Here is a 16,482-nt window from a genome sequence, read left to right as displayed (position 1 = left end):
TCCGTATAGCCCAAGGCGATAACGCCGTCGATGCTGTATATGCGAGTGAACGCGTGCGAGGGAGCCGACGACCGCGTCTCGCGCGCGAAAGAAAGAAGCAGGAGGAAGTGCGCCTTCTTCCGTTGCGCTCAAGACACCGGCGAGGGAGGAGGGGGGAGGGATAGCGGGCAGCGTTGTGCTCTGGCATCGTCGCACTGCGCGGCGGCGCGCGGGCCGTATCTTGAAAGCGATCTGTGTGGGGGGCAGGTCTACGCAGTGTAGGTGCGTCGGCGGCTCGTAGCTTTGTGCGTGCTGTGTGTTCTCGGCGCTCAGTTTGCGTTGAAGCGATAGACAACAGCACGAAGGTCACTTCGCTCGCTTCTGCAGCGGCGCTTAAATTCCTCACGCTAGCGTTTACAAAGCGCGTTGTCCGAGGTGTGATGATTTCATGTTTGCCTGTAGGCGCTGACACCATGCTGTGAATTAGTTAATAAGCGAATGTTTACAAGTTTATACGGACGATAAAACTACTATTAAGCCCAGACCACACGTACGCTTGCAAACGCGCGCGAGCTCGCGTCCGCGCGCCCACGCTGCGCAGACGGTGCGACACGGCTCGTACGCGTCGAAACGCGGTGCGATCTCGGTGATCAGCTCCTCGCAGTTATCGCGCGCGTGAGCTGCCTCGCGTCGACGCGCCTCTACGGCAGCGACGGCGCGGTACATTCACTCTCAAGCAGATTTATACATGCAAGAAAGTGCTTTTTCATCACTTTTTGTGCGGATCTGACAGCTCCAAAAATATAACAATTACGTTTAAGATCGAAGCATTTTGAAGTACTGTCACAACGAAATACGAAGTGGCGTCTGCCAAGGGGTCAACGAGTGAGGCCAGTGAGCGCGCGCTGTCGCGCGTATTTGTGGATACAAACCGCCATTCCTCGCTAGGCGCGGCAGGCGCAAGGCGCGTAGACGCGAGCTTATGCGCTTCCGAAAGCGTGCGTGTGGTCTAGGCTTTACTTTGTATAGCTGTCTACTAATTTACTATCGCAATCGATACTTCGGCTGTCGGGCGAAACTACGACTTTTTTTCACACGTAAGATTAAAATGATATTGTGTGCAGTTCAACACTACTCCCATTTCTAAAGTTTTTCCTGTTTCCCGGCTCTTGCGTTTCCCGGCTCGTACGTTTTCTTTTTTTTTTTACGGTCCCGTGAAAACGTAACAGCGGATTCTACTGTGTAGATAGGAGCAGATGTTGCTGTCATGTGTAATCTACTTTAAGTGCCCTTACAGTGAGAGCTGTGTAAATAGTGCTGAAACTTGTCTCACACAGAGGCCTGCAAGCATGGTATCTTACTCTGTCCTATGTATACCACTATGTAAATATTTTTATGATTCTGTAGGTGTATTTTTACTGTTGCTGTTTGTTAAATTTTATCTTCTGTTAAGTATTTCGGATGCACTATTGTGAAGCTTTATGACATCAGTGTACATTTTCATTTTTTTTTGTTGGATATTTATGTAATGATCATGTAACCATAACACAAGGGACTGCTGCAAGTGCCGTTACCGATGTTTAACATTATCAATATGTGTCACCATTCTGCACTCCCAGACTAATTGATTTTAGCAGCAATATATCTAACTTTAAGCTGTGATGCTTTTAACATGCATGACACCTACAAAATTCGGCTGTGGGAGGGGCCCACCCAGGATGTCGTTGAGGCATGCTGGGATGTAGTGGTAACGAAACGTGATATAACGGCAACATAATGGAGTAAATCTAACAGTTGGTCGCCCATGCTTTATTTCAGTATTCTACTGCTACAACAGAACTTAAAATGCAAGACCCGAGGTTATATCGGTTGCAGCAATGCAAGTGTTTGTTTGCTCGCAGCTCAGGCACGTATTCTGGTAGCAAAATGTGAAATACTTGGTAAGAGCAACTTGAAACGGCAAATTTTGGATGTGCATGCGCGTTTAGGCCATTAGCTTGGGGCACTACTTGAGCGACTTGTGTAATATTCGTTGCAGTAAGTAGCCATGATCACTTGCATTCCCAGGTGGTCTCCTTCCCACGAAACAAACTTGTTGTGCGACTGCTGTGTCCTCAGTTCACAGCAACACATTGTGATGTCTGAAGCTACTCTCTTTTCCTAGAAGAAGGTGTGAGCATATGGTAGAAGTAAAAAAAAAGACGAAAGATGGCCTTTGTCAAGACAGTGCAGTGTTGCTAACCGAAGCGGCGCTTCTACTGCTTAGCCGTACCAGCGCCGCTTCGTCCGGAGTTGGCAGCTAAAGTTGCGATTTCGTGCCAGTCGACATGGCGGGAACTTTTTTCATGACCGCTATCTGCGGCATCGCACGCACGGTTCATGGCGGAAATAGCGTGCGGCGTTGTGGCTCGGTTGTTGCTAAGGTTGCCACCTGGCCGGTTTTGCGCCGGTACAGCCGGTTTTTCTTCAAGGTGCCGGATGGCGGTTCGACCCTCGCAAAGGCATGTCATTTGCCGGTTTCATGGTTTTCCCTCAGTTGACACAGAAGATGAATCGCACCATTCGTAAAATTTAACCATAAAATTGTTGCCTTTAAAGAAACCATATATTGTCATTTTACTCCTCAGTATTCCTTGGTTGTCCTTCATAGGCCAATATGTTGCTTACGAATAAATTTTTGGCAAGAATAGCGGGGAGAATTTCAAAAGTATACCAAGCCTTTCGTGAATGCTACGAATAAAAGTCTAGTCGTGCTAATTTTGTACTAAGCATATCGCCGCGCTATTTAGTTATCATTTTTTTTAATTTGCATGCATTACTTTTCACAAACATAAAACACCTCACCCCCACCCCTACCGCTTCTCCCTTTTCTCCGTGCCAAAGGTAGTATCCCTAGTTATAGCCGTTATACAATTTCGATTATTGCCAGTGATTGGCGGTATCGCCACACGATTCCTGCACCGGTCATCGTGCAGGTCCCCGAAAATCGGGCACCTGAAAAATTAGTCTGGCTGTATTTGATATTTTTGCTACCATAATATTTTGAGGCACGCGCAAACAAAATTTTGCTTTGCTGCAACTGATACCGTGCCGGATCATTTTCTATTTCGTTAGCAGGAGAATATTCCATTGAAATAAAGCGTAACCAACATTTTTTCGTTATATCCGATAATTTGTTGTATTCGTGTTACTTCTAGCGAGGTTCGACTATAGAGCAAAAGCGTTCGATTTGAGGGCAGATACGCTAGCTGCAACAAAATTCATCGGATTCAGTGCTTGGAAAACTTTTACCAATGCTGTTTGCCGTAGGTGCAAGACAACTAGCCATTATAGGAAATAAATCCTGGTTCTATAGTGCTTTGTAGGCTTCCGTCTTGTTCAGCAGCTTGTAAAGTAATGAACATTTGCAAACGCTTTGAAAAAGAAATCAACAATGTGAAAATTTGCGTAAACCATGAAGCATTAGCTTTACATGGCATTTAAGACATTGTGAACTGACATTATCCTCTGTGCCTACACATGTGCCTGCTGTACAGTTATTTGTTACATAAAATATTTTTAAACAGAAAAAGTGGAAGTTCTGCTGTGTACTTCTTTGAGAGATGCGCATTTTTCCAGGAGGAAATTGTCCTTGCAGGCCCAGACCGAAAAAGAAACCATCACCGAATCTTTTGAAAAAAAAAAAAAATTGGTCTAGTTGACGTTGCGGGAATGAGGCTTCGCCAAGGTATTTTTCTAAAAGAAAAATAGTGATGACGTAAGTGCTCATTGAAGTTTACGCAAAGGAGCAAATGTAGGTTGAAAGTAAACATTTAAAATCAAGTGTAAAACTAGTTACAATAACAAGTGTTAGAATATTTCACTGACATTGTTCTTTCATGCGACATCATAAGCGAAAACACGCAAGAATTCTGCGTGTTTAGATGGCTCAACAAAGCGAACATTAGTGCGTTTTCTCACATTTTTTGCATAACATTATTTCAGCCAGAATAATTTTTTTACTGCTTTTGCCTGTTGCTATATAGTCTGCAAAAGAAAAAAACATATTAAAATAAACTATTTTTAAGAAAATTACTTCCAATTGTTGGGCAAAAAAATGACTTTTTGATGTGATTCAGATCTAAATTAAGCGTTAAGGCCCTCCGGATAAAAATATGTCAGATAATTCATTATACGCGCCAACCTCTTAGCTTGTGACAAATGTTTATTCGAGTTAATTTTGTTTGAGAAAAAAAATTTTTGAAGCCCGGAACCGATTTCGCCGGTAGGCACTGCCGAATTGTCTTCAATGCAGAACACGTGCGGGCTACCACTGAATCCTTAGCGTGCTTGCAAACTCTGGATGCCTGATATGTGGGCGCGTGCTGTTTTATGCGCGGTAATAAATGACAGTAAGTTAGCCGTTTACGCTGTTCAGGCCTCCGCAACTATATTTTACGATGATACATTTGTGTGATTAAATTAAACCATCACTGCTTCGAGGCCGTCGTATTATCAGACGCGAGATATTGTGCACGTCGCTAAATCATTTTATGAGTATCGCCGATCAGCAGTTACCAGTTATGCAAGAGTCTGAATCATCTACACTTAGCGCCAACCGTGGCGTTTATGTGAAGAAATTTCCGTTTTGCAGAATATATAATCCGCTGCGACCGTCCGTGGGCCGGGGTCAAGCGCCGTTTTTGTTCTGGTGTGAAACAACAGAGAATAAATTACCGTGCGATTCTTCTGCCTCCGCGTCCGTTAGAATGAGGCAAAGTTAGCCACTAACTGCTGCTGCGAAACTGTCACGTCGAGGTTCGCCTGCCTGCCGGCCGTCCCGAACTCCAAAAATTACAGTGAACAGACGAAAGTACCGTATACGACGTATTTATACTGACATCAAGCGACACAGCACAGGTTCGCGTGGCAAAGAGCCAGAGTGCATATGCGTGCCAGACAAAAAGAAAAAAAAAATGTCGCAGTTTCGCCCGTTAGGTGAGCATCGATTGCGATAGCAAATTAGTGGACAGCTATAAGAAGTAAGGCTAGTACTTTTATCGGCCGTGTAAAATTGCAAACATAGGCATATTAACTATAAATTAACAAGTATGGTGCCACGCGCGTGCAAGCAAACATGATCGCATCGCACTCGATGACCGTGGAAACTCGCTGTCAAAACGCTGGAGTGAGTAGCGCGGCCGCAGCAGCGAGCGAAGTGACCTTCGGTCGGCTGCCGATCGCATCAACGCGAACTAAGCCGCGAAGACACAGCGCAAGGCGGACTTTCAAGATACAGCCGCCGGGTGGTCGCGCGCGGCGTGGACCATATATATATATATATATATATATATATATATATATATAAATTTAATGGGGCTGAAACCTTAACGGTGTTCATGCAACAAATGTCTGAAAACGCGCAATCCTATTTGATTTTTTACTGAGCCAATAAAACGCAAAAAAGTTACGCGTGTTCACTTACGACGCCATTAAAAAAACAATGCCAGTGGATTATTCTGAAATAAGATTCGGTAGTGCACCTAGTTTTACACTTCATTAAAAAAAATTACATACAACGAACTTTTGCTTCTTTGCGGAAACTTCAAAGAGCGCTCACTTCAACCCAAGTTCTTTTTTTTTTTTTTTTTTTTAGAGAAAAATATCTGGAGGAACCTCATGCACGCGATCGCCAACTAGCCCAGTTTTTTTTTTTTTTTTTTTTTTTTTCATAGGAATTGACGATGGTCGTTTTGGAAGTCTGGGATGTTTCGCGTGGTATGGCCCTATATTGTGAGGCTGCCGAGCGCTCCGCCTACGTTCTGCTTTACTCGTAGTTAGTTTGATGATGATGATGATGCCTCAATACTTGTATGATGGCCAAATTGAAAACGCTTTTTTTTTTTTCAAAAAGGTCGATTTTTGTTTTTGTCTATGTCCAATTCATTGGAGAATATTTTGCAGCTAGAATTATATTTCTACGGTCTCTCTTAGAAAATATATATATAAAAGCTTGTAATCATACCCAGTGTCTGTGAAACCTAAACTGAAGGTACTTGTTTCATGTCTATCATAAGAACGCTCGAATTGCATGTGTAGTATTTTCTTCTTTTGTCTAACGTTAGGGGGGGGGGGGGGGGGGACATTCAAGTTCGAGCAAATAACGAGGGCTTAAAGACATTTGCAGCATCTTTTCATCTGTAATGAACACGAGCATGGGTACACACTACGGTTGAAACGTGTTGTTTACACTCTCCAGGATTTTTTCGCGTACAGCGAATGGCCATTCTTTGTTGCTTTTATACGCTGTAGTTCTTTCATTTATATTAGCTACATCTTGGTTAACTTCTGAGTGGGCGGGGGAAACAAATGTTTGCCGGGAATCAATACACCAAAGTCGCAGTGCTCGAAGGACCAATTAAATGCTTCAGGTAGTGCATTGATCCTTGGTAATTAATATGGAGGGTGGCTTCGGTATTCTGGAGTCAAGCTCTGCACTGGAAGGAAGCAATCGCAGATCTTGGAATTGGCAAATGGCAACCAAAGACGCCTATGTGAGCCTTCGGGCTCTCAAGTTTTCTGTATCTGACGCACTCTTTCATTTCAGCAATGGCAAGAGAAACGCATTTGATTCGCTGACACCAGTTAGAATAGAAGCTGTCCTTTACACGATAAAAACTTGTCTCGCGATTCACCGGCCATTGCGACCTTGTCGTTGAGACGACGTCGTTTGAGACGTGTCTGCGGGACTCAGAATAAATTATATAGTTCGCACATCCCATTCTCACCCCCAACTCGCCCAGGAAGACATTGGCTACGTTTGCGTGAACCCGAAGCGGGCGGGTCGAATCGGCAATCGGGCTGACCGAGGTCCGACGCGACTGCGTTTACACGCGAGCTCGCTTAACTGACGGGTCATGGACAAAAGGCTCCGGCGTTCGAACTGGGCTTCCGGTTCTCGCAGCTGTCTCTGCAGCAGCTCTATTTAATGGCTCTAATTGTTACGATGAGGTCGCACTGCACAGCTTTGCCTTGTCCTGATACCAATCCCGCTGCCAGCGCATAAAGCGATGGTGTCTCAGTGGTCCCGCGTAATCTCGGCGCTGGCTTGGCCGACTCGTCCGCATTGCGCTGCAAACAGGTCAGGCTGGGTCAACCTATTACCCTATGCAGTCGGGTTGACTCAGACCGACTCGACGCTCGTTCACCCCGAGCGGCTAGCGTTTACATGAACTCGACAGCTTGGCCGATTCCAGCTCGACCCGCTTCTCAGATTCATGGTTGTCTTTCATCGATGTCAACTAGAGGCTGCAGAATCGCCTTCCAGCTTTTTGTTATTTCATCATTATTTTCCCAGGATTCTTCAAATCTCGTTAGTTTTGTGTGATTGCACAGTTTGATGTCCCTCCTATATAATATATATATATATTGTGACTGCCAAAAAATGTTTTCGTAATGGTGAGCTAGATTTATAAGTGCTGACGTGAGAACCGCATTTGCTATCGATGTCTTAAATAAAAAGAAATGTAAAAAAATACATGGTATATAGCACTTCTATTTGCCTAGAAAATGTGCTTAAATGTAGACTAATAAAGTTTTGTAAAGTATGTAGACTAAGAAATATATAGACTAATATATAGACTAGATGTACACTAAGAAATTTGTTGCATTTGAGAGAGAAAGTTAAATTCTAGTGACTGTTGGAAGCAAAATTCTAATTTAGGGCCCTAATGTTTTACAAAAAATTGCCGAAAATTGGTAATTTTGAAAAAAGTACGAAGTTTACAAATCTGTAACTGCATGAAAGACAAATATCGATGTTCTGTAAACTACATCCCTTAGAACATCCAAAGCGAACAAATTTGATACTTTAATTTATATCTTACGTGAATTTGTTACAATGTTCACAAGGGTTTTGTAGAAAATCCTACTCACATATTAGTGGCGCACTTAAGAGCCATGTATAATACATCATTGTTGTTCGCTTTAGATGTATTATTAGGTGCAATTTACAGAACTGTGATATCATTTTACATTGCTGAGTTAGAGTTGTAAATTCGATAGTCTCGTTTTCTAAAATTTGCGATGTGCAATTTTTATTTTAAAAATTGACAGCCTAAATAAAAAATCCGCTTCGAACAGTCACTAGAATATAACCTTTTCTTTTAAATGCAACACACCTCATCAAATTTGGTGTAGTGGTCGCCGAGAAAAATGATTTCTCCTTTCCCATGTATTTAGATAGGAGCCCACCAGCTAAAGCTTTTTCGCCGCGGCCTGCATCTCGCTCTCTCTTTCTCTTTAATTTATTGTGAGCGCATTCATTTGAACTCGTGGGTACGGCTACGCGACTTGGCGCGCGGTGGAGCACATCGGCCTTTATGCGTCACCACAGCGCATACGTGCGATCCTCGGCGGCGTGAACTTCACGTATAGTAAGTATCGTCATGTCGCTGACGTCTGGGTCTCGGACACGGTCAAGAGTGTTACGCGAGTCCAACCGACACTGCCGATGTAGGTGGTGCGGTATCGCACAGTGGTGGCAGTTTCTGCTTCCTTGGCGTGGGGGCCCGATCGCGGCGGCTGGATCGTTGCTGTTGGATCGCGCGTCGTCGACGTCGATGCGACCCCGGCCAGCGCCGCCAACGGGGTGGGGCGTCACTCGGAACTCCGGAGCTCGCCCGTGGAGAGCCGCCGCTCTATTCCCTCGAGCGCCGACATCCGTTCGTTGTTCTCCTGCGCCTCGCGCATTTTCTTCTGGATGTAGTTCGGGATGCCCACCACCAGGAAGATGATGAAGAAGCAGCCGAGCCAGATGCCCACCACCTGCATGATCACGGCCGGCCAAAAACTTCTGCGTACGGACGCTCAAGAGCTAGACATGTAGGCCGTGAGTATGCGAGACTGCGACATTAAGTTGCTTGTCAATGCCCTTGGCCAATAGGCTCAGATCTCGCACAGCGCATCTTGGCCTGGATTATTAGAGAGCCGGCCTATAGCAGCAGGGGATACTCGTGCCTTGAGTACGCAAAAACCGAAACTCTCCTAGGGCCGGGTTGTAACCCATGCCGTTTTTGCCCGTAATAAACGATACTATAACGGCGTACCACGTGACAACATCGAAGGCTACCATACATGGAGTAAGGATTCATCTGACGCCACAGAGGAAGGATAAAAAACTAGGAAACTAGGAAGGAGCCCGACGTTAGGTGACTAGCCTGTGCAAGCTGTGTCTGACGCCGCCCATCCTCTTCGGGGCCTATCTGCACGTTACTAACTCTTAAGAAGCAGGCCCTCCATGCTTTCCCAACCTTTCAATACATGGTTCGAGGTAACACTCTTTATGATCGACTCTCGTCACACACTCTCCGTGCTCCTCTCTCCCGTGCTCACCTGATGTGTGGCTCAGACGGGCGACATGTGTTCGTCTACACTGTCGTCTCGAGCGCCTCGTTTGCGCGTCATACATATAACGTAATGCAATACCAACCGGCCCATCAATCTGTTCTTCGAAGCTCCTGTACTCTCCGCGTGCTCGACGGCTAGAAATTACCGCTTGCATATCACGTGGTGAGGGTCTATTCCCACGAGCCTTTCCTTTGTATCTTTTTTTATTGCTAGGCTTCGAGATTCTCACGTGACGCTCCCTCCTAGTATTTATTTCCTCCACGACAGAACAGACGCGCCTCTCCTTTCCTCCGAGGCCCACCCGCGCGTTGAATCTTGGGGACCCTACACGGTTGCCCAACCGTTCAGCTACGCGATGGTACTTTAAAGCCCTGGTTACGATCGACAACAAAATCGACCTTTATCATGTCACCGTGTCACGGTAGAACAGTTTTCACAGCGCACGATAGATTTTTAGCAGCGCTTCTACACAAGCACATGGAACTAAAATCCCTATATATATAAGAAAAGTACCGCCATCCTTTGATCAACGCCGCTTCTCTTTCTCCTGTATCTCCGATTGGACGATGATAGCACACGCTTTTCACTTCTTTATATTTTGGTTTTTTCCGCCTCAGAGCCATGTTGAAAGTCCTCTGCGCAGCCGCAGTTGCCGGCGGCGGCGCGCGCCCGGCCGCAACACTCCAATTTGTCTAGTACACTCTACTCCAATTGCTAGTAGATACAGCGCTCGACCGCTGGCGCCACGCTGCGCCGCTCGCGCCGGCCGGTCTGAAAGCTTCAACGTAGACTAGACACTCTAACGTAGACTTTCTAGGTGCGCCACCGCCGACTTGGCTTTCGCAAGCAAAAAGTAAAGAAAAAAAGTTGCAGTGGCTTAGCTCGGCTATGCCAGGATATACGTAGCGTTAGCAAAGGTTCAGCTGATTATTCTTAGCTTTCCTGGTTGTCTAGATTGTCAAGGATTAGCTTGATTGTCATGCTTACTGCTGCTCCAATGACACACACGCGGTATACGTATTATGTGGCACATGTATATAGCCTTCTTCTGTTCATTCCTCCTACGCTCAACCGCTAATTGCCAGGCAACTACTTCGGGATCCGATGAGTCAAGCTTCTCCGTTCTTCTGCGCTGTTGAGCAGCATTTGCGCTCTCCTTCTCCATGGCTATACCACACTGGCAAACGCCAGTCAGAAGCGCAGCGGCTCCAGCGCAGTGTCAGACGGCGACTGCACAGCGAGCGCGCGCCGGCGCCAGTGCGTCTACCACGGCTACGACGTCACTCCTCTGGAATGCGCAGACCGGCGGCGGTGAGTCGCGCGCGGCGGCGGCGGAGTGCGCGAGAGGTGCCGGCTCCGGTGGCTCCGGTGCGCAAGCCGTGTGACATCACTGATCCTTGCGCATGCGCAGCACGGCTCTTGATGTGCCGCGCTAAACGGGCTTGGCTAGGCCAGTGTAGCTAACGCTACAAAAAGCAAGCGCTTTAGGAGAGGAGGCGGCGGAGGAAAGAGTAGATGGCGGTACTTTTCTTATATAGGGACTTTACATGGAACGGGGTACATGGAACTATGCGCGGTAGCCGCACTCGCGTTGAGAAGTGATAGCGATGCCGATAGCCCGCCTCGCAAATTGTGAAAGCCGCCCATCGTCCTGCTTTCACTGGAGGAAGTGCAACTGTGGTTAACCACCTATATTATCACCTTTCCAGTCACTTTTAAAGGTAAATAGGCTGGTACAATAAGTTTGCTTTGCTGTACAGACCTTTCTTACAGCTTCACCGCGTTTTTTCCCCGAGTACATGCCTACGTCATGGCTGGCTGGCCCCCGTCGTCGTTATTCAGTCGATGGACGAGCCAAGCCAAGTCATCAAAAACGAAGGCGAAGGCAGCGCCACTTTTCTACTCACTACAAACGAAGGCTTATCTGCACATTGTAAGTTAGAAAAAACTTATAGTAGAAAGAATGTTACTGCATTTCAATATTGATAAAAAGACCAGGAACAGCATACACTGTAGAAGGTCACGTGGTAGACCTCTTAAATAGGTTCATGTTTTTGCCGCATGGGGCGCCAAAGGTCATTTTTCACGACTTTTAGTGAAGAATAAAAAATATAAATCCACGTTTAATGAGAAAAACAGGACCCGTTCTAGCCAATACGATAGATGGTCTTTCCATCTGCGGGTTTATCTCAATTCATGTTCTGAGCGGTTGTCTGTCCCTTTAAGAAACGACCCCCCTCCGTATGTACAAACGGGTCTCGGCTCAAAGCTCCTCCTCGACCGACGAATACACTGCACTGTTATAACGCTCATCGGTGATTCCTGTAAAGTCGCCTTCACTCCAGTTCATGCTAGTAGTCGTCGACGGCAGCCGATTACAAAACCTTTGCTCGGGAATCGCCATGGTGTGTTGCTGAAACGCACTGACCACTTCAGCCTAGGAGTGATGCCGCCATCCACTTGAGCCTAAATTTATTCTAGGGACTTCGCTTGAGTCTTGTGCGAAATGCGGGAGGCTCGGAGCAAATTGTCATTCGAAAATAGCCGTGACGACTGAGGAACGATATGAACAAAAAATAGATGGGCGGCTAAGTAACCTGTATTAAAGAAAATAATGTCACAGTTTCGCCCTAAGGGCGAAGCAATGAATGCGATAGCAACGCAGCAATGTCATACGAAGTAAGGTGAGCGGCTCTGGTAGCAATATGAATTGTAGTAAACATGAGCTGATTAAGTAAGCAGGTGTGCTGCGGCGTAAGTAGACCGACATGAAGAGAGACTCGATGACCACGAGAAGGCGCGTGTGAAACGGTGGTGTTGAGAAGCGCTTCCCGTGGGCAGCGCGTGCGAAGGGACACACCTGTAGCGCTGCACTGCCGATCCGGGCAGCATTGCATGTGTAGCGTGCGTTGGAAAATGTGGCCCGACTATTACTAACTGAATGAACAAGCGTGGTGTGAGCGCGCACAAACAAACATGAATACATCACACTGAATGACTGCAGACAACGACTGTCAAAACGCTGGCAGCAAGCGCATACGCCGCAGCGGGCGAAGGTACGTGCGGTCGATCGCTTCAACGGAAACTGAGCGGCGAATGCACAGCGCATACAAAGGTCAGAGCCGTGTGGAGATAAGAGACGGTGCGGGCGAGCGACGAGCGCGGTTGTTGGCAGAGTAGAAGTGCGCCCCCCCCCCCCCCCCCGCTCCCTCCGGCGCTCGCTACCAGCTTCCTTGCTTGCGCGTGGGAGATTGAGTGCGTTCGCTCTCCGTGATAGCGTGCGTCCCCGCACGCTTCCGCTCGGGCATACGGCGCGCGGCGAAGATTTTATCTATACGGAACCTCACGGCGACGCCGACGGCAGAAATCCGGTTGAAGTGTCCATATAATTGCTATCGCAATAAAAGAAAACCTTGACGGACAGTGGAGAATAAAAAAGAACATCTGCTTATATAGTTTTCTAGGAAACCAACCAGGAAGTATTAAGCTAACGTAGTGGACAGTCATGGATGGAGAAACTGTGATGGAGGAAGTCAGCCATGGTACCATCGAACAGTGACGAATTGAATCGGAAAGGTTTAATGAAAATTGAAAGGGTACAGTGTCCTACTGTTTGAAGCATTGGGGTGGTTTCGAAGCTATAAAAATTTTTAGATTCGTGCATAGAGTGGTGGAAATATAGTTCAGAAACAATTGAGCATGTTCTGGTGGAATACTACTGCATCCACTCCGCGATAAATGTGGGAGTAGCCTACACTGTGTGCCTTGAGATAGTTGTGGAAACGTAAATGAATCTACGATCCATGCAGACTATTAAGAGGAAGCTTTAGCTCGGGTGCTCCTATCTAAATACATGTAAAAGGAGGATTCGTTCTTCCCTGCAACCACGTACTGCACCAAATTTGACGAGGTTTGTTGCATTTAAAAGAGAAGCTTAAAATCTGGTGACTGTTGGTTTCGAATTTTTGATTTAGGTCGTAAATTTTTTATACAAAATTGACAAACATCGCAAATTTTCAGAAAACAAAACTATCAGGTTTACAACTCTAACTCAGCAATGAAAAATTATATCGCAATTCTGTGCATTTCATCTAATAGTTTAACTAAAGCGGACAAAATTGATATATTACACATGAATCTCAATAAATTGAGCAATATGGAAATACAGCTATTGCGAAATCCTTCTACACATTGTAAAGAATTCATGTAAGAAATGAATTGACACATCGAATTTGTCCGCTTTGAATGATCTGATCGCTTTGAATGGATGCTGTTTGCAGAACCGCGATAGCTGTTCTTGATGCAGAGTAATTAATTTGTAAACTTCGTGCTTCTATTTTTTTTTTCGAATTTTCAAAATTCTTTTTTTAGACATTAAGACCCTAAATCGAAGTTCCGCTTCCAAAAGTCACTAGAACTTAACTTTCTCTCTCAAATGCAACAATTTTTATTAAAATCGGTCTAGGGGTTATCTCAGATAAGCGTTTATGCGTTTTACATGTATTTGAATAGGCCCATGGGAGTTGGGCCCGAGCTAAAGCTTCATATAGAATATTATAGCGTAAAGGGAAAGCATGCTATGAAGTGAACTTTATTTGTCCCCTTCCTTAAAAAAAAAATAAAGGCTTTATTCATATTTTGAATGATCTAGCTTAGTGTATAAAACTAATACAGTCGACTTTCGTTAATTCGACCCTTGCGGGACCGCTAGATTTGGTCGAATTATCGGTTGAATAAACAAACGCCAGCAAAATAAACGAATCCATTCGTTCACACCGAACGAATGAATTTGTTCATCACACGCATGCTTTTCTTCACGTCGTACTTCTGCTCAAGACACCTTTCTAAATATCCTGAAGAAGCCATTTTTACCTCGATAGAAAACGCTGTGTAATTGCCACGTGACGCCATGCTGAACGGACAAGCGGTCTGCCCAATATGGGCCGGGGCGTGACACGACAAGAAACATACGGGACGGATGACTCAACGGGCGGAAGGAGCGTCGGCCGCGAAAGATCAAACAGCTTCACGCCTAGGGAAACAGTTAAGCCGTCTGTTGAATTTCTTGTGTTTTCAAGCTTTTAGTAACCGCTGCGGCTCATGAGGACGCACCTGGGGGAAGGGGGGGGGGGGGGGGTCGAATTAACCGAAGAGGCATGCTATCGCGTTTGAACTAAACGAGTGTTTCTCCCATAGCAATGTATGGTTTCTCGCCGGGACTTTCTAGTGAACTCGAATTAAGCAAAACAATAAATTTGGTCTCCAATCCACGCTGTGAAGGTGGTTGGACAGCGAAGCTGTAAACGACAACTAGCACGATCGCCAATGGCGACGTAGCTTGAAATTCACATGGCGACATTCACATGCACTTTACCTAATTATTAGCCTAAGACGTTTCAACAGCCTGCGACTTGGCTTTCGCCGCTACGTACGTTGTGCAGTTACAAAGAGTGTATCAGAGAGAAGAGAAATGCACTTAACCACACTTCCGCCGCGCCTCGTATGTACGCTGCTCTTCAGGAGTCCTCACTCTACGTGGCCTTGCCATAGCACAGCACAAATCACTTGCTAGGCGGGTTCTTATTTTACATACGTAAGTGTAGTTACGTCACTCCCTGCTTCGTGTGCTACAGTTGCCGATTCCTGGCAACTGCAGCTTATGCAACCGTAATCTTGACCGGAAAACGCTTGCGGCGAACGCTATGCGCGAAGGCGAGCTTTCTGGCGTGTCGCACACACGTGCATGGACAGTTTTTTTTTTTTTTCGGCGCCCTATTACACTACATGTTACCTCGAAGGGCAGTCGAGCACAGACACGGCTACGTCGATATCGAAGTTCCATTAAATGACTCCAATGCAAGCGGTATGGAGGCAAAACGAGTGTGGTTCGGGAAAAGCGTTCCTGCGTGTGCAGACCCCGTTCGCAATAGGCTGTGGTGAGTAATGTGCTGGTCTCGTGACACTTTAGTTTTGTCTGCAACAAACGAGTTGGAGCTTCACAAAGCTAGATAAGGACGGGGAAAATCACAGGGACACATTCTTGGGGGCTATAGCATGCACCATGCCGCTCCGAGTGCGCTTCCCATCCGGTCGCGTGGGAACTCCGTTTCGGTGACGCCGCGCATGGTTTGCCGGCCGGGAAGGCTGACCTTTGCCGCGGCGAGGTCGTCCCTGCGGGCCAGCTTGCGTGCCCTGCTGGCGTTGGCTGCGATCACGTTGCCCCAGGAACTGATGTTGTTGACCGCGTGGACAGCGTGGCTGGCGCTGGCCGCCCCGTTGAAGGCTGCCCCGCCGTTGGCGCTCACGTGCATGTCGTCGGAGGCAAAGATGGGTTCCATGGCACCGCTACCCGAAACGAGCCGGTTCCATCACGCTGGCTCACGCGCTGCCCCGCACAAGCATTGCGGTGCAAAAGAGGAAGAAGCTTATCGTGTTACTCCCCCACGGTGGGTATGAGCCATTTGTACAGAGGATCATCATCATCATCACTGCATATGCCACGTTCTTCTTCTATCTTTTCTTTGCAGAGTGCTTAATTTGTCTCCAAAGGTTTTAATTTCGTTATCGTCCGGTGCAGCACCATGCACTTAGCTGAGCATCGGTCTCCGAGAGTTACAATCCTTGCAAGCACTACAAACAACAGTAGATAACACGCTACGCCTCATAGGAAGGATCTCCAATAAACACGGAGGGCTTCGAGAGAAGGAACTGATTCAGCTCATCCAAGCTTTTGTCCTAAGCAAAATCACCTTCGCACTACCATATCTCTCACTCTCTAGGAAGGAAGCGGACACTGTAAACTGCTTGATCTGCAAGATACACAAAGTCGCTCTTGGTGTTCCGATTAGAGCATCCACACAGAGGGTGATGGCCACAACCACAATTAAAACCTTTGAAGAATTAACCGAAGCACATCTATCATCGCAATATCACAGACTCTCCACCACTGAAGCTGGGCGTGAGATCCTGAGACAACTTCACTACGCTCCACCACTCAACGAGAACAAGCGACATCAACTTCCTCCGAACATACACGGCCAATACCACATCCAACCCCTACCCAGAAACATGCATCCCGAATTTCACGTCGAACGCCGGAAACTTCGAGCCAAGGCG

General features: G+C 46.6%; 1 protein-coding gene across 1 annotated transcript; it reads right to left on the bottom strand.

Annotated features, from left to right (window-relative positions):
• Positions 1-8,264: 8,264 nt before the first annotated feature.
• LOC125947267 (uncharacterized) lies at positions 8,265-15,752 on the bottom strand. Its single transcript, XM_049671684.1, has 2 exons — positions 15,516-15,752; positions 8,265-8,784 (listed from the first exon to the last, which is right to left on the bottom strand). The coding sequence occupies exons 1-2, from the start codon at positions 15,702-15,704 to the stop codon at positions 8,617-8,619; spliced, it is 357 nt and encodes a 118-aa protein (XP_049527641.1). The 5' UTR covers positions 15,705-15,752; the 3' UTR covers positions 8,265-8,616.
• Between the last annotated feature and the right edge of the window lie 730 nt (positions 15,753-16,482).

Source organism: Dermacentor silvarum, chromosome 1 (assembly GCF_013339745.2).
Source record: "Dermacentor silvarum isolate Dsil-2018 chromosome 1, BIME_Dsil_1.4, whole genome shotgun sequence".
In the NCBI taxonomy this organism is placed as follows: Eukaryota; Metazoa; Arthropoda; class Arachnida; order Ixodida; family Ixodidae; genus Dermacentor; species Dermacentor silvarum.
This window is presented reverse-complemented; position numbering and strand designations above follow the sequence as displayed.